This window comes from Engraulis encrasicolus, chromosome 6 (assembly GCF_034702125.1).
Source record: "Engraulis encrasicolus isolate BLACKSEA-1 chromosome 6, IST_EnEncr_1.0, whole genome shotgun sequence".
NCBI classification, from domain to species: domain Eukaryota; kingdom Metazoa; phylum Chordata; class Actinopteri; order Clupeiformes; family Engraulidae; genus Engraulis; species Engraulis encrasicolus.
In genome coordinates, this window is record NC_085862.1 from 24,456,083 (window position 1) to 24,474,555 (window position 18,473).

At 45.4% G+C, this 18,473-nt stretch overlaps 1 protein-coding gene across 1 annotated transcript; it reads left to right on the plus strand.

Moving 5' to 3' along the window:
* The first annotated feature begins 278 nt into the window (after positions 1 to 278).
* On the plus strand, positions 279 to 17,739 carry taf4b (TAF4B RNA polymerase II, TATA box binding protein (TBP)-associated factor). Its single transcript, XM_063202035.1, has 17 exons — positions 279 to 807; positions 1,234 to 1,334; positions 1,651 to 1,775; positions 2,591 to 2,876; positions 3,123 to 3,230; positions 3,793 to 3,915; positions 4,832 to 4,921; positions 5,940 to 6,173; positions 7,677 to 7,779; positions 8,815 to 8,911; positions 9,803 to 9,972; positions 12,446 to 12,576; positions 13,434 to 13,559; positions 14,246 to 14,296; positions 14,554 to 14,646; positions 16,735 to 16,893; positions 17,378 to 17,739. The coding sequence occupies exons 1-16, from the start codon at positions 279 to 281 to the stop codon at positions 16,873 to 16,875; spliced, it is 2,508 nt and encodes an 835-aa protein (XP_063058105.1). The 3' UTR covers positions 16,876 to 16,893; positions 17,378 to 17,739.
* The last annotated feature ends 734 nt before the right edge of the window (positions 17,740 to 18,473 follow it).

Below are 18,473 nucleotides of genomic sequence, written 5' to 3' on the forward strand. Positions count from 1 at the left end.
GTTTATATTTCACTGGACGGTAAATTGATTGCATTTGGCTTCATGATTACCGCGCCACACGTAGGCCTGATTCAGTAAATTGAACACGCAGCCAGTTCAGCTGCAGGTGAAGCAGACGCGCCTGAGAGCGGCCTCGTAAAACTTCAGGTATTAAATTCAACTCGTACAAGACGCAGATTGCAAAAATTCACGTAAATAATTAGTAAATTATCTTATATCCAATATATGGGATGGAATACATTTAATGCATCTCGTAGCTGAAACTCCACTAGTTGCAAATGTCTACAGCAGCAAACAGCAGTTCAGAACAGGACAAAGGCCAGTCATCAGAGAACATAAGCCAAACGACGAAATCAGATGTTGTTGATGTGGAATCGTCGTCCTCTTCGACTGGAGAGGGAAAAGAGCTACCAGCAGTAAAACCAGACTGCCAAGAACCACCACTCAAGGCCACCTTTGCGCCGACCTCCGCGCAAAGCAAGCATGGCGAGGCAACATCCAGCACTGAGCCCGCATCCACGCAGGTGCCAGCCCCACCAAGTCAACCGTCGACTGGCGGTGGTGGCTCAACAACAACCGCGACACCCACGCAAGTTGGTTCAACCATCTGTTCCTCGCCTGGTATCACGCTGCCCAAAGGCCAGACTACCACCACACCGCCTGTCCCGACGACATTGAGGGCGGTCGCCCCTACACCCCCAAGGGCACCTGCGCCCAAATCAACCATGGTCATGGTAAGGCCACCGCAACAAACCACTAGGCCGACAGCCTCAGTTCAGCTCCCAGCCACCTTTCAGATCCCACCAGGTAGGTCCCTCTCAGATGAAAATAAATATTTACAGTACAAATTATAATTGTGCTGATAGTTGTGCCTTTACCTATTGCTGTGTGGGTCACATCCTCCTATGTCACACTTCTCTTCCACTGCCCTTTCCACATCAGAAAAAACTCTTTAAGAAGTCTCTATATCAGGGCAACTGACAGCTTTGTCCGGGCCCAGGACAAAGTCATCTGAAAGGGCCCTCCTACCCAATAAGTAGAACATAATTATGATCTAAGTCTGGGCAGCCCTTATCCAAGGGCCCAAGACAGCTGACCCCTTTGTTTCCCTATGTTAGCCTCCCTGCTCTCTATTAACAAGACCAAATTCAAGATCCAAAAAGAAGCCCAGTTGCAAACATGTTTTTCTAAAAAAAAAAAAAATACATTTTTAAAAACTCTCTTCCTGGCCAGGCATGGTGCTGGTCCGCAGTGACAGTGGCCAGCTAATCCTTGTCTCTCAGCAAGCGTTGGCTCAGGCCCAGAAGGCTGTTGGCAACACAAACATGGTCCAGGTATGTAGTCTGTATGTGAGATTGGTATGTAGTGGTATGTGTGTGTCTATGATGTTTTTACCATATTATCAATGGTTACAGTGAGGGAAAAACAGCAATTCTTTACCCAAAACGCAAAGCACTGACTGGCTTTCCCCCATTCCAGTTGTAAATGAGTTAATGACCTTTGAAATTGTGCTTTTGCAAGATATTGAATGAATAACACTTAGATCATCAATGACATCTTGCCTCACAATCACATCATAAGGCCACAAGCAACAGGAAAGAATGGGAGGAACTGATTTGATTTGCACCCATTGCCTACTACTCTGTGTAGCCATCTGCAGCCCCTGCGGTCAGGAAGCCAGCGTCTGCTCAGCCGGTTATCAGGGTCTGCCTCCCGGTCAGCGGGGCTACCCCACAGAGGCCCTCCACCTCCGCCACAGGACCCAGCATGCAGAGGTAAGAACTTTTCAAAAGTTGAAGGTGAAGATTGTGCACATCCCAGGAAAAGGTGCAGGACAAACACTGACTGTAGTTTTTGGAGTGAGAAGATCGCAAACTTGAAATCCTTTTTTTTTTTAAATTATTATTTCATCATATTCATCACGTTTCGATTTCGACAGTCTTCATCAGATTTTCCAGGAGGAGACTTCTCATTCCAAGAACTTAAAAAAAAAAACATGCACATCAATATAAATGTACTTGGTGCTGTAAACTGAGAAAACTAAGTTAAAATCAGTGATGCCAAGGTTACTGTTTCTTGAATCTTGTATCATCTAATGAAGTAGCCTGACTCTCGCCAGACGTAGTTGCGCACAACTACGCAAACTTCACTCACTGGAGAGTACCCCTCCCTGGCAGAGCGGTGTGGAACTACACAGGTCTGCCAAGAGCCAGGATACTGATGAAGGGCACGCTGCCCGAATTACATTACACTTACATTACAGTTATTTACGCACAGTGTATTGGTTACAGGCCCTGGAGCAATGCAGGTTTAGGTGCCTTGCCCAAAGGCACTTCAGCCATGGATGAAGGTGCTGGTAAGGGTGGGATTTGAACCTGCAACCCTCTGATCTAAAGGCCAGCGCTCAAAGAAAAGCCTTGGTGTCGCAGACTTGTCGCAGAAACACTGGCTGGATCTCAAATGGCGCACTTGTGCACTTCGGGCACTATGTTTCAGTGCGTAACTAATACGGCATACGCACTGAAACATGAACACTTAAGTGCACAAGTGCACCATTTGAGATTCAGCCACTGTGTTTTTGTTCTCCCAGCATGCACAGGCCCAGTGCACCAGGCAAGGTCCCATTCAGACCCAGCATCACCGCTCCTGTGGTGGGCAGCGGTGCACTAAGGCCCACCATTGTTGCCGCTGCTCTGGGCGCCACCACCACCACCACACTGAGGCCCAGCTCTGCCACAGGGCTCCTCCCCCAGAGACCTGCTTCTGGTGTGGGAGTCATGGGGGCCATCAGAGGGACCAACCCCCAGAGGTTCAGCTCTACACTGGGCACCGGACAGCAGCTCATCAGCAGCACGCTAGGAGCCAGTACTGTTAAGGTGCTTTTGAATTAAAATACAGTTGATATTGTTATTATTAGACCTGCAGACGATTAACGTATAATAATATAAAAACATATCATGCATTAACTTTCACTTTAAAGTAGTGAAAACTGAGAGTTAACCTCCACAAGTGGGTGGTTAGGATTTCAATGTGGCAAGCGTTGCATATTCTAAACAATGTTGCGTTACGATAGCTGATACATTTATTAAAATTTTAAATTTAAGTTATTATTCGTGTATCAGGCTAAAGATGGAACTACAGTGAGTCGTCCTACAGGCCTCGCTCCTCGTCTTCTATCAGTCAATGTGCCCACCAAGCCTAAGGCCGCACCCACCGATACAGTCAATCAGGTAAGACGCCACCCCATCCCAGTAATGGCCGCATTGGTGACGAAATATAATGCAAATTACAATACAAGTTCTAACCAGAATGCATTGTAATGGCAAAGTTCACATTGCATAGTTCATATGCGTGCCGTGGGTGTGGGTGCCGTACCACCAACACCAAATGCCTGTGAATTGCTACTTAATTCCTACAATAACTTTGATAAATAAATGTCCAATATATGCAGACATCTTCTCCTGTTTTCTAAATGACTCTAGGTCAGGTGTCTCGTAATTTGTTTTTCATTACTCAGGGTATGATTAATTCATACTGTATGAATATCCAGTGTCTTTGCCTGCATGGTGTTTAACATTGCTATTGCTATATGCTCATTCATGTAATTCCCTGAAAGCAGGCTGTCAGATTTGGTGGCAAAATATTAGTAAACCTCCAAGGTGTGTGTGTGTGTGTGTGTGTGTGTGTGTGTGTGTGTGTGTGTGTGTGTGTGTGTGTGTGTGTGTGTGTGTGTGTGTGTGTGTGTGTGTGTGTGTGTGTGTGTGTGTGTGTGTGTGTGTGTGATATGAGTAGAAGACCATTGAGAACGTGAAGAAGTGTAAGAACTTCCTGGTGACCCTGATGAAGCTGGCCTCCAGCAGCAGCAACTCCACAGACATGGGTATGAACGTACGCAACCTCGTCAAAAGCCTGCTGGTACGTACTGTGTGTGTGTGTGTGTGTGTGTGTAGGCATGAACGAACACAACCTTGTCAAAAGCCTGCTGGTACGTACTGTGTGTGTGTGTAGGCATGAACGTACGCAACCTCGTCAAAAGCCTGCGTGTGTGTGTGTGTGCGTGTGTGTGTGTGTGTTTGGGGGGCATGAAGGTACGCAACCTTGTCAAAAGCCTGCTGGTACGTCTGTATGTAAAGGTGTGTTAAACATAATTTTTCCTCATCCAGAATGCTCTCCGAAACCATTCATCACTACACACACACACACACACACACACACACACACACACACACACTTGCATACACACACACACACACACACACACTTGCATACCATTTACCATGCCTTGGGCACTTCTTTTGAATCCTTGTTGCCAGTTCCAATGCAGCATTGCCTATTGTTAGGCCTGAAATCCTGTTATTAATACTCTTTTGCCTATTGCTTAGCATGAGCTATGTAGAGGTATTTATTTAAGAATTGGACCCAATCCGGTTCCTTTTGTGGCATAGCTCATTTATTTGAACCATGTCCTCTGGCGTTAGTGCTGTGGATTGTCAATAAACTCCCCAAAAGGTAATGTATAATTTCTATTTGGTACCTTATAGCCAGAAGCTTGCAATGGCTATACAATCTGTCAACTCTACAACATAGGTCTCAAGGTTCAGAGCTTACCACTTTTCACCAAAAAAGTAATACACACATTGTCTGCTTCCTCTTGTGTCTTGAAAGATCCTTGTCATGTGACACAGGGTGTTCCTGTGTTATCGGAAGGGGACAAGTGTGAAGTTGTGAATGATGCTTTTGAGTGTTAGAAATCACAATGAAAAAGTGTGTGTGTGTGTGTTTGTGTGTGCACACGTGTGTGTGTGTGCGCGCGTGTGTGTGCTCTTTTAAGGATGGGAAGCTTGAGCCGGAGGAGTTCACAGACAAGCTTTATAAGGAGCTGAAGTCCTCTCCTCAACCGTACTTGGTGACATTCCTGAAGGTAAGAGGTACAAGTTTATTCCTCTTTTTAGGTGCAGCTTGTAACCAGGCTAGACAGGCAGCCACTTGGGGGGCCCCCAAGCCCCTACATCAGACTTGGGCAAACTCAGGCCCGGGGGCCACATACGGCCCACTGAGCCTTTTCATGTGGCCCCCAGAGCTTTTACAAGAAAGAAAACTTTTAAATCCAAATTCAAATGGTTACTCAACATTCTTAAAATACTACCTATAACAATAGTATTGCGAATTTAAGATTCATCTAAGTACATTTAATTACAGTACAATGTGCAGAAATGTCATTGCAGCAAGTTATGTAAACGTACATCATGTTTTATTATTGACACAGGCAAGTTGTCTGTGGCATCCGGCCCTTTGGTCAATAAGCCAATGCGGCCCTCAGGCCAAAACAATTGCCCACCCCTGCCCTAGATGGTGAATAACAGCTCACACTTTATCACAGAAGTGGCGATTTTGTTTTGAATGTTCATTCATTTGAATTTCCTTTCGTTGACCCTAGAGTCGCCTATGTTCCTCGCCATCTTAGATGGGCAGCAAAATTGAAGGTGAACACACTGGTCATTGTTAGAAACATTCATACTCCACATATTACACTTAACCACAGTTACAAAAGGAGAACATTACAATGAAGCTAATGAAGTGTGAAGGAGGAGTGTTGAGAATAAAGACGAAGTTAATAGAATTCACTCATTCTTGTTCTGTCTGTCTGTCTGTCTTTCTCTCTCTCTCTGTCTTTCTCTCTGTCTTTCTCTCTCTCTCTCTCTCTCTCTCTCTCTCTCTCTCTCTCTCTCTCTCTCTTTCTTTCTTTCTTTCTTTCTTTCTTTCTTTCTTTCTTTCTTTCTTTCTTTCTTTCTTTCTTTCTTTCTTTCTTTCTTTCTTTGTCTCTCTCTGTCACTCTCCCTCCGTCCTATGGCCTCTTTCTCGTGCTTCTAATTCTCTCTCTCTCTCTCTCTCTCTCTCTCTCTCTCTCTCTCTCTCTCTCTCTCTCTCTTTCTCTGCAGAGGAGTCTTCCTGCAGTTCGGCAGCTGACCCCAGACTCCGAGCTCTTCATCAGGCAGTGTGAGCAGACTGGTTCTGAGGCCTCCACCTCCACTCCACTCTCCTCTTCCTCCATCTCCTCTTCCTCAGTGCAGGCTCCTCAGTCTGTCTCCATCTCCATACAGCCCTCCTCATCTTCATCTTCATCTCTGAGGATTGCTCAGCAACAGCCACCCAAGGCCATTGCCCAACAGCTGGTAGTCGCCCCGTTATATGTACTCAGTGTGCACGCGTGTGCATGTACTTTATATTTCGATTGTGCAGTTTCCTTTCTCTTGCTCTCTCATTTCTCTCTTTTCTTCCTCTTTTGTTTGCTCTGATTCTCTTGTTTATTTTCTCTCTCTCTCTCTCTCTCTCTCTCTCTCTCTCTCTCTCTCTCTCTCTCTCTCTCTCTCTCTCTCTCTCGTGTGTGTGTGTGTGTGTGTGTGTGTATGTGTGTGTGTGTGTGTGTGTGTTCCATTGTGCTGTTTTCTTACTCTCACTCACTCATTTCTCTCTCTTTCTCCTCTCTTTTGTTCGCTCTGATTCTCTCTCTCTCTCTCTCTCTCTCTCTCTCTCTCTCTCTCTCTCTCTCTCTCTCTCTCTCTCTCTCTCTCTCTCTCTCTCTCTCTCTCTCCCTCCCTCCCTGTGTTGTTGTTGGGGAGGTCCTCTGTAGTGGAGTTCATAATGTGTGATTTTCTTTCCACTTCGTCTTAATTACCCCAGTAACACTGCGAGGCTGCAGGGTAGCGCTAATTCACTTACTGACACCTTCATCTGTTTACACACACACACACACACACACACACACACACACACACACACACACACACACACACACACACACACACACACACACACACACACACACACACACACACACACACACACACACACACACACACACACACACTTTAGCTCCTGTATCCATCCACGCACCTTGACAGGCCTCATCTGCTTTTTTCTGTCTGAAAACTTTACACCCATCACATCAGATAAACAAAACAGTAACTTGTGTTTTCTAATGTAATACAGAAAATTGTATTACACACATCTCCATTTGAGAGTTTTGTGGAATTTTTGAAGACATCCCAAAGCTCATTTGGGAGATGGAAATTGGATTTTCTGCAGTTGGTCTTGATCTCTACCAGCGGGCGCCTGTGAGGCTTTTCAGGAGCTTTGCATTGTGGGATAAAGAGATTGATGGCTCAGCAGGACCGATGCTCGAGTCTGTCACAAACTTCATCATCACACTCATCTCCTGTCCTCTCCTCTTCTCTCCTTCCCTTTCCTCTCCTCCCTCCTCTCTACTCCTCTCCTCTCCTCTCATCTCCTCTCTCCTGAGCTTCTGCACTAGTCTCTGCCGAGTGTTTACACAAGATGACACCATGACGTCTGCACACACACACACACACACACACACACACACACACACACACACACACACACACACACACACACACACACACACACACACACAAAGAGTTCTCAAAACTCTTAATGCTCCTTTCTCTGTCTGTCAGTCTGTCAGTCTGTCTGTTTCTCTGTCTGTCAGTCTGTCTGTTTCTCTGTCTCTCTCTCTCTCTCTCTCTCTCTCTCTCTCTCTCTCTCTCTCTCTCTCTCTCTCTCTCTCTCTCTCTCTCTCTCTCTCTCTCTGTCTCTCTGTCTAAAAAGACTTAGCCGATGATGTTGATGATGATGACAGACATTTGCCCTTTTAGGGGATGCAGGGCCAGCACATTGTGACTATCCAAAGGCCAACAGCAGCATTGCAGCCCATGGTACTGGGAAGAGGTGTATCTAAACTGCACACCACCAAAACAGGTGAGATGCCTTTAAAACCTGTGTGTGAACAGATTCATTTTACTAGGCTGACAATGTCTCACTGATCATTTATGTATGCATTTTACTCTTGCATTTTACTCTTGCCTTTCTCCCTTTTTCTCTCTCTGCCTTTGTTTTTGGTCTCTCATTCCATCATGCACATGCTGTACACACATTACGTACATACGAACTGTTAAGTTTAGTGTACTTAGTATTTACGCAAAGTACATTTATATTTAAATTTTGTTTATCCATGTATTGATTTATTTGATTACATTTTGTGTAAACCTATGTCTATATACGTATGTGTATTTAAAGGGACACTGTGTGAGATTTTTAGTTGTTTATTTCCAGACTTCATGCTGCCCATTCACTAATGTTACCTTTTTAATGAATAATTACCACCACTATGAAATTCTGATTATTCATCATGACTGGAAAAATAGCACTTTTCATACATGAAAAAGGGAATCTTCTCCATTGTCCGCCATTTTGAATTTCCAAAAATAGCAAAAATGACTCTACTTGGACCATACTAGAAAATATTTGTTTATTACTCAACTTGTTTATTAAAGATCAAATTTGGCAATAGGCAGCCCAGTTTCAATGAGCAGCATAGTTGCAGTACCTTTTTTGACCATTTCCTGCAAAGTGAATTTATGGACCTTGGCTATGCCACTGTGCTGTTACGCCAGGGTCCCAGGTTCGATTCTGTCCCAAGGTCATTTCTCGGTCTTCCCCCTTCTCTCTCTCCCAATCATTTCCTGCTGTCTCTTCACCATCACTTGTTGTCTCTTCAATAGCACTATCAAATAAGGCATGGGCATGTGTACTGCGGAAAAAAATCAGAGAACAGTTTTTCGGATTTTACTACTTACAGGCATGTGTTTGACTGAAATGAACATTGTTGTTTCAGTCTATAAACTACTGACAACATTTCCTCCAAATGTCGATGAAAACTGATCATTTCAAAGTGCTCTCTTAATTCTTTCCATGGCTGTATATATTTTTTAAAGCATATTGTGTATTTCTCAGCTGGGGTGATCATAAGTCCCTCAGTGCAGATCAGCAAGTGTCCACCGGGTACCCTGCAGCCTACTGTCAGTGTGAGGGAGAGCAGCGGAGCATTCCGGTAAAGACGACACACACGCACACAAACGATACAGCAACCTGCCCCTCAATTCATAAAACTAACGTGTGTGTGTGTGTGTGTGTGTGTGTGTGTGTGTGTGTGTGTGTGTGTGTGTGTGTGTGTGTGTGTGTGTGTGTGTGTGTGTGTGTGTGTGTGTGTGTGTGTGTGTGTGTGTGTGTGTGTGTGTGTGTGTGTGTGCGTGCGTGCGATACAAATACTCATTATCTACTCACTCTCTGTGCTTGTGTGTCTACGTGTGGGAAAGTTGTAGCGGTGAACTTTTCACTGAATGCTTACGCGTGTGTGTGTGTGTGTGTGTGTGTGTGTGTGTGTGTGTGTGTGTGTGTGTGTGTGTGTGTGTGTGTGTGTGTGTGTGTGTGTGTGTGTGTGTGTGTGTGTGTGTGTGTGTGTGTGTGTGTGTGTGTGTGTCAGGGATGGAAATAAGCACCCCCGTCCCGTCCACCTGCCAATGACGGGGGAATTTGGCCTTTGGCAGGTGAAATGTCAACCCACCTTACCTTGGTGAAGTTACCACCAGTTACCTGGACGGGTGACATTTTTTAGAGGGGCTGAATTATAACATCAAAGGTTTAAGCAAATTGGTCATGAAAAGAGTTATTGGCATCACAATAACTGAATTTATGACCTCTGAAACAAAAGTATTGATCAGAAAATGATCTTACTTGGCATTACAATGTTTGGAATGGTTTGGAAAAGTTTTTTTTGTTTGTTTGTTTACATTTTTGGAAACTATGGCGCACCACTGACTGGTAAAAATGATGACTGGTAAAAATTGTGTGTGACTGGTAGATTTTAGAATCTACCTGCCACAGTGACTGGTGCGGGAAAAATGTAAGTTCCACCCCTGGTGTGTGTGTGTGTGTGTGCTAGTGATGATGATGACATCAACGATGTGGCGTCCATGGCGGGCGTGAGTGTGAGTGAGGAGCGAGCTCGTATCCTGGCAACTGGGTCCGAGTCGGTGGGCCGGGTCATCAGGTCGTGCAGAGACGAGCCCTGGCTTTGTCCCACTGCCCTACGCTCACGCATCACAAGCACAGGTAGTGTGTGTGTGTGTGTGTGTGTTAAACTCCGGCAGCACTGGTGTGTGTGTGTGTGTGTGTGTGTGTGTGTGTGTGTGTGTGTGTGTGTGTGTGTGTGTGTGTGTGTGTGTGTGTGTGTGTGTGTGTGTGTGTGTGTGTGTGTGTGTGTGTGTGTGTGTGTGTGTGTGTGTGTGTGTGTGTGTGTGTGTGTGTGTGTGTGTGTGTGTGTGTGTGCCTTTAGATATTAACAAAGTGTGTGTGTGCATGTGTGTTTGTTACATATTCAGGCAGCACTCATACAGGTGTGTGTGCGTGTGCGGGTGTCTTTAGATGTTAACGAAATGTGTGTGTGAGTGTGGCAAATGTGTGTGTTATAAACTCAGACAGGTGTGTGCGCGTGCGCGTGTGTGTGTGTCAGCGAGCGAGAGCACCCTGTTTGGGTGAGAGAGGAAATGGGGTCAGAAGAATGTGCATTCAAAAACAATTTTCACCTTCTGTGTAGACGTACGCTCACACAGTCTCCCACAGTCTGCCTTTCAACCACATTCTCATTTTAGCAGAAAAGCTGAAAGAAAAAAAACACTCTAGATGGATGACACTGAAAGCTTTGATCAGCAAGTTCTTTTTGTGCAAGGTGTGTGTGTGTGCGTGCGTGCAGGCTGGTGGGCGGGTGTTTCTTTTTTAAATCTACCTGTGTGTATGTGTTACAAAAGGAATGTGGTGATGATGTATGTAAATTAACTCTGAATCAAAATAGAGAAGGCCTGAAGAAAAGAGTAGGAGACGGGGAAGAATAGAGAGGAGGATAGGTTGGTGAGGGGAGGGAGGGAAGGGAGAAGAGAGGCAGGGAGAAATGGAGACGAGGAGAGGGATGACTAGGAAGAGACAGAAGAGTGGAAGGAGGAAAAGACAGAGAAAAGGATGGAGTGTCAGAGAGGGAGAAGTGGATGAATAGGAAGAGAGATGGAGGAGGGGAGAAGTATGGAGAAGAGGAGGAGGAAAGGGATAAATATAGATATAATAGACAGATATGGAGGTGGTGAGGGAGGGATAGAGGGGATGTCAGGGATGAATAGAAAGAGAGGGAGGACGGGTAGAGGAGGGAAGCAGAGGGGGCAGACCAGGTATATTCGTATAGGGAGAATGGAGAGAAGGATAGAGAAGAGCCAAGGGATGAGTAAAAAGACATGGTTGAGGAGAAGAGGAGGAAAACAGAGAAAGAGAGCAGAGTGGGTGAGAAGAAGAAGAAAAGGAGAGAGGGATGGAGAGGAGGAGATGGATGAATAAAAAGGGAGTGATGAGGAGGAGGAGGAGTAGAGGGGGGCATCAGACAATGCAGACTGGGTGAGAATGTGAAGAAAGGGAGAGGAGGATAGAGAGGAGCAGAGGGATGAGTAAGAAAGCAAGGGAGGAGGACTAGAGGGGGCAGACAGAGGGCAAACTGGTTGAGTGTAGTAAGAGGGAGAGGAGGATGGAGAGGAGCATAGAGATGAATAGAAAGCCAGTGAGGAGGAGTAAAAGGGGGAGAGGGAGAGGGCAGACCGGGTGAGAAGAGGTGCTGTGCTGTGCTGTGCTGTGCTGTGCTGTGCTGTGCTGTGCTGTGCTGTGCGGCGCTGTGCGGCGCTGTGCTGTGCTGTGCGGCGCTGTGCTGTGCGGCGCTGTGCTGTGCTGCGCTGTGCTTTGCTGCGCTGTGCTGTGCTGTGCTGCGCTGCGCTGTGCTGTGCGGCGCTGTGCGGCGCTGTGCTGTGCTGTGCTGTGCTGTGCTGTGCTGTGCTGTGCTGTGCTGTGCTGTGCTGTGCGCACCTTGAAGGGAGATGCACTGCAGAGAGGAGGAGAGAAAACGAAGCATCAGACATGTCCTCATCAGCAGGATTTGGAGAAGAGTGTGTGTGTGTGTGTGTGTGTGTGTGTGTGTGTGTGTGTGTGTGTGTGTGTGTGTGTGTGTGTGTGTGTGTGTGTGTGTGTGTGTGTGTGTGTGTGTGTGTGTGTGTGTGTGTGTGTGTGTGTGTGATTCTGCACGCGTGCACTTGTGAGTGAGTGAGTGAGTGATGCAGAAGAAGAAAGATATGTGTCTGGGTGTGTGTGAAAGGGAGGGAGAGAGTAAGGCAGATGAGGGTAGAGAAGGCTGAAGGTTTATAATGGGATTTAGATAGTAGTAGATTGTAAAAATCCTGCTACTGATACGTTGTGTTAAATCTAGTTTTTTATATATATTTTATGCATCAAGTCAGGACTTTTTGTGTGCCCTTTCAGCATTGTTTTAATCTTGGGTTTGAAGTGCATTGGCTTACATCTAGTCATCTAGTTTGTATTGGTATTGTGTGCGTGCGTGTATGTGAGTGAGTGTGCATGCTCATCTCAATCTCTGTGTGTGTGTGTGTGTGTGTGTGTGTGTGTGTGTGTGTGTGTGTGTGTGTGTGTGTGTGTGTGTGTGTGTGTGTGTGTGTGTGTGTGTGTGTGTGTGTGTGTGTGTGTGTGTGTGTGTGTTCAGCTCAGTCCAGTGGTGCGGCGGGTGTAGAGGGCGAGGTGGTGGCTCTGATGTCAGCGGCCACTGAGGAGAGACTGAGAGACCTGCTGGAGAAACTCACCATCACGGCACAGCACCGCAACATGCAACTCAGGGTAACACACACACACACACACACACACACACACACCACCATCGTCACTGCACAGCACCGCAACATGCAACTCAGGGTATCACACACACACACACACACACACACACACACACACACACACACACACCATCATCACTGTCACCATCACCTCACAGCACCGCAACATGCAGCTTAGGGTAACACACACACACACACACACGCACGCGCGCACACGCACGCGTGCGCACGCACGCACGCACGCACACACACACACCATCAGCATCACCTTCACTGCACAGCACCGCAACATGCAGCTCAGGGTACACACACAGACACACACACATACACACGCACCAACATCATCATCATCATCATCATCATCATCATCATCATCATCATCACTGTCACTGCACAGCACGGCAGCATGCGATTCAGGGTAACACACACACACACACACACACACACACACACACACACACACACACACACACACACACACACACACACACACACACACTGCAACATGCAGCTCATGGTAACATACAGTACACCCTTGCAATAAATAAAACAGTATTTGTCCTCTGGTTTTCCAGAGCGCACACTCACACTTCCATCACACTTCCATCATGTGCTATGCTCCCTTTGTGCTTTATGCTTCCCTCTTGACTAACACGCTTGTTTTGCCTGTCTACCTAACCACACGCACTTGTCCACTGGCAGGACTATTGGCAGTTGTTATAAGTCACCGCTTATCTGTTTAGAAGGTGCAGGATTCAGTTGCCATTTCTGTACACAAAGGAGACAATCTGTACACTTCAGCCCTTTTTTTGTGCAAAGAAGCTTTACTTGACCTGCAAGCTTTCGGTCCTTTGTATACAGGACTATTGGCAGTACCAGCAGGCGAGTGACGTGCGGGGCCAGCTGCGCTACCTGGAGCAGGTGGAGAGTCTTCAACAGCAGCGGAGGGAGGAGGAGGAGAGGGAGATGCTGCTGCGCATCGCCAAGGTAACCAGCCCAGCCGCCTCCCTGGGGATTTGGGTACCACAACTCCACCAGGAGTGGCCTGTCCTCCAGTTGCATTCCACTGCTTGAGGACATTTTGTCCAATAGGGGTTAGATGATTTACACCATGGGTGGGGAACCCCATGTGCCACATGCCACTTAATCATCTAACTTCTCTCCATTTGTGGGCAGTCATGGGTAAGCGGTTAAAGCGTCAGACTTGTAGCCCAAAGGTTGCCGGTTCGACGCCCAATCCACCAGGTTGGTAGGGGGAGTAATTAACCAATGCTGTCCTCCACCCTCCTCCATGACTGAGGTACCCTGAGCATGGTACTGTCCCGCTGCACTGATCCCTTTCGGGCATCATTGGGGGTTGGCCCCTTGCACGGTTGAGGCATATATGCAATTCCGTTGTGTGCAGTGCACACTTGTGTGCTGTGGAGTGCTGTGTCACAATGACAATGGGAGTTGGAGTTTCCCAGTTGGGCTTTCACTTTTTTATTTCACTTATTTATTGGGAGCGGATATAAGGAAATGTTGCATGATATAATCTGGCCACCAGAGGGTGCTACAGTAAATAGTGTTATGACTCGTGTAACATTTCAAATGCAGCAGATTTCACCTACAGGCCATATTGACATTTGTACAAATGTAATAACATGGATCATAATTCTCCTATTTTCTACCAGAGTCGATCTGGAAATGCTGAAATGCAGTGTCTAAAGCAGAAGGCGAAGGAGGTAAGTACTCCCCCCTCCCCCCTTTCTGGATGCTGGAAACATATTTGATCATAAAACATATGATAATGTGTATCTCTGTGTGTGAGTGAACGTGCACTTTTTCTGTATCTATACTGCACTGTATCTTTACTTGTTTCGTGTGTGTGTGTGTGTGTGTGTGTGTGTGTGTGTGTGTGTGTGTGTGTGTGTGTGTGTGTGTGTGTGTGTGTGTGTGTGTGTGTGTGTGTGTGTGTGTGTGTGTGTGTGTGTGTGTGTAGATGCAGCAGTTGGAGCTGGCTCAGGCACAGCACCGACAGGCAAACCTGGCTGCTTTGGCCGCCATTGGCCCCCGCAGGAAGAGGCCCCTGGAGGTGAGCACGGTGTGGGTGTGGGGTGTGTATGTGCATACGTGCATACGTGGGCGCGCGTGCGTGCGTGTCAGCGTGCATTGTTTTTGTGTGTGTGTGAGGTTGTGTGTGTGTGTGTGTGTTTTAGGTCCCCAAGGCATCTTTTCAGCATGAGGCATTAATGTTGGTTGTGTGTGTGTGTCTGTGTGTGTTCTCCTGTGTATGAGCATGTCTTTTTTAATTTGTTCATAATTCTCCATTCATTTTATTCTCCTGTCCTCAGGCTACTGTGTTAATAATGTTAGGCTTTTGCGTGTGTGTGTGTGTGTGTGTGTGTGTGTGTGTGTGTGTGTGTGTGTGTGTGTGTGTGTGTGTGTGTGTGTGTGTGTGTGTGTGTGTGTGTGTGTGTGTGTGTGTGTGTGTGTGTGTGTGTGTGTGTGTGTGTGTGTTGAAGAGGATGTGGGCAGAGGATAAGTACATGCCAAGTTAGGCAGGGCTGGGAAATAACAGAATAAGTCCTGTTTTGTGATGTTGTAAATTAGAAATACTACTCAAAGCCAGGGCCAAGAACATGCGATAGTGGCTTGGCTTAAGGCAGTAGTAGGGTTAATTTCATTTTCATTCCGTGGTCATGCATTTAGGAACATTTAGATAATACAGTACTAACGATGCATTGGTTTCATGCCGAGCTGTTCGGCGTTTGCACTTACATACAGACTAGTATATAGACAAAGGAGGTCATATAGAAATTGAAAACTAGAGAGAACATATAACAACAAGAGGTTAGAACAAATGAAGACTCAAACAGAATTTCTGGGGATGCTGAATTATAAAAGATGTGATGCTGAATTGCAAGCTACTTGGACCTTGAGAATGTTACACCAGTAGATTTTCATTGTAAATTAATTTCTATTTACTGTCCCTGTTTTCATCAAATCTATTCAAACTCCATTCTGCAATGAGCAAAACTAGAAGCAGAATTGGAAAGCTATGGCCTACCCTGTGAAAGGCAAGATGCCTTTTTAGATGGGCTACTGTACCAGCAAAGCCTGGAATTCCTGTGTAGGGCTCTATGACTATATTGCAAGTCTAAACGCATGAAAATGACGCTTTTGATTCGGGTGTTATTGATGGCTTTGCATGCTACAGCTTGGGGAGGGAAGCTGCTTTTTTAAAACGTATATGTAATTATTTATTTAAAACCGTCAGAATTGAACCTGGGTCCCCGGAGTAGCCCAGTGGACCACGGCACCCCTGGGGCCTCATTTATCAAGCGTTCTTAGGCACAGATCTGTGCGTAAAGCGTGTGTGCGATCATTCCTGAGAAAAGTGTGGGATTTAGGTACATGTACGTGAACATAGAGAAATGTGCCTAAATCTATACACACCTCAGACCATGCGTGCGAGTGGAAGAAATATGAAATTGCAAATAATATTGACCGTGCAAGGTACATTTTGCTTTGAATGGCAATGGAGTATGACAGTGTGCTATATGGCAGTGTTATCTTCCATGTGTGTCTCCTTCTTTTATTTATTTTGAAACACTGTCCTCACCCTGTTATGTCGAAAGCACCTCCATTTCTGCCGCGGAAATGTTTCTATCTCCACACTTCCCGCCAGCGCTTCAAGTGGCGCGTGTGTTCATGTGTGTCCAAACAGGGTGGCGCCTTTGAATTAACATGGCATTTGAATATATTTTAATGCCATATATGGTTACTTGGAGGTATTTCGGGAAAGTGTGGGATTTATCATGCAGAAGTGTGCGTAGGAGCAGCCAACGCACGTTTGATAAATCCCGATTTTTCTATAGGCCTACTTGTGACCATTCTATATTTCACTCGTAGGACACAATTTAGAAGACATTCTACGAACAAATGATAAATGAGGCCCCTGGACTTTTCTGCTTTTTTTCTTCTTCTTTCTTTTATGCCTTTATTGACAGGACATTGTCCTCATTTACAAGACATTTAATTCAGAATTAACTCACTTCAATTCGGAAGAAAGCTTTCAAAGCATCATGAAAACCCTTAACAAAGAATTAAATGAAGCTTTGACTTTGCTTTTATTAACATTTACCAACAACCTCACCCTTCCCTTCCCCTCTCCTCTCAGGGCAGTGGGCTGCTGGGCCTGAGGAGCGTGGCGAGGCCGGTGACGGTGACAAGGGTCACTATGAGGGACCTCATCTTCTGCATGGAGCAGGACGCCCACCTCTCACGCTCCCTGCTGCTCTACAGCGCCATGATCAAGTGACTACATCACACCTGGAAGGTGATCATACTGTACATGTACATGTCATTTATGTTCTTCATATATCAAGAACTACTGATTTTCAGACTTGAAAATGCATGCATAAAACCACCGTCACCAAAACCCTCTTTCTCTGATATGAAATGTGCATTTTGCACACTACTGGAATTTTTATAGATCTGTGGCTGGTGGACAATGTCCCTCACCCTCCACTGGCGCGTTCATTTAGTGTTGTAAATACAGAGGTTGAATTGTATCATGTGTTGTGCGTAATCACAGTGTACTGTCACAACTCACCACTCCATCCCTGGCTCATGTCCACCTCTCACTCTCCCTTTTACACTACTCTACAGCACCATGATTAAATCACACGCTCCTGCACAGAGCAAATAAGTCATGGTATAATTTATGCATAGCAACATAAATATTGTTGTGTATTAATATGACATGAACATGTATTGGTGAACAGTAAACCAATGACTATGGCATCCATTTCTCTTGTTAGGTGCATTATTGTTGTACTCTAGTCTAGCACCCTGATGAAGTGAGAAGACCAGACCAAACCAGACGAGGGCAGTAGAGAGGACACCGGCTCCTGAGAATGGCTGCAAACGGAAACCAGGGTCTCCAACTAGCTAAGCACTATTGATAAAGCACAGCACTTTGTATCTGTATCACACACAAAAGAGGAATATGTGGGTTGCACAATATGATATATACACCTTATAATTTATTTAAATTATATATTTATTTTTTTTGTTTTGTTTTATTATAATTTGTTTATTTTGGCAGCTTTTCTGCTGTATTCAACAATGTGAAATGAGCATTGTATTTTTTTGTTGTACACTAAAATGATTATTGCATCTACTTTTCTTGTCTACTGATTTCTTTCATACCTTAAGGACATTTGAGTCACTCTTTCATTCCTCACTTACTTGGGAGTACAAAAACATTACTCGGGTTGAACAAGTTATGTCAAAGTATAAGGTGGAATATTTCATATGTAATCCAGTCTGCTTCAGTAAATGCATTCTATCAACCAGTAAAAGGATTAAAAAAGCTTCTGTACCATTGACACTTAATAGTATGTACGTCAGTGTTCTGAACCCTACCCGAGGGGGCATGACTTAGATTACCAGTCAAAATACTTGTTCCTCCCATGTTGCTTATGGCTGCAGGGCTTAAGTTTCAATGACACTGGAGTTTTTAATTGTAGTTTTAGTTTGTTGTTTTACGTTTTATACAATATCTTGCTAAAACATAATTCTAAGGTCATTCCCATTTGCAGACAGGATGTTGAAAGAGGAAAACTTTGCTCTGAGTCTCACAACAGGGAAACATTGTTTTCTCTAACAAGGCAAAACACCACTAACAGGAAAGGATGGACGTACTTTGACTTCCACACAGTTCCTCTGATTTCTAACAGCTCCCAATTCACTAGGCTACTGTACGGCCCACAATTAAAGGGCAAGGTAAAATACTTAAGTTAGTGTGCACTCAACCTCTATTGATTGTAAGTCTGTTTAAAACACTGAAAAACAAATTGTTTACCATTGTGGCAGAGGCGGAGGAAGACTTGACTAACCCCCACATTTTTTTCA

What these genes read in the sequence shown, in the direction of transcription:
- taf4b (XM_063202035.1), top strand. Translation starts at nt 279, where the DNA reads ATGTCTACAGCAGCAAACAGCAGTTCAGAACAGGACAAAGGCCAGTCA. An exon ending in ACAGGACCCAGCATGCAGAG is followed by an intron (nt 1,776 to 2,590) that starts GTAAGAACTTTT and finishes TTGTTCTCCCAG; the next exon opens with CATGCACAGGCCCAGTGCAC. An exon ending in CTCACGCATCACAAGCACAG is followed by an intron (nt 9,973 to 12,445) that starts GTAGTGTGTGTG and finishes GTGTGTGTTCAG; the next exon opens with CTCAGTCCAGTGGTGCGGCG.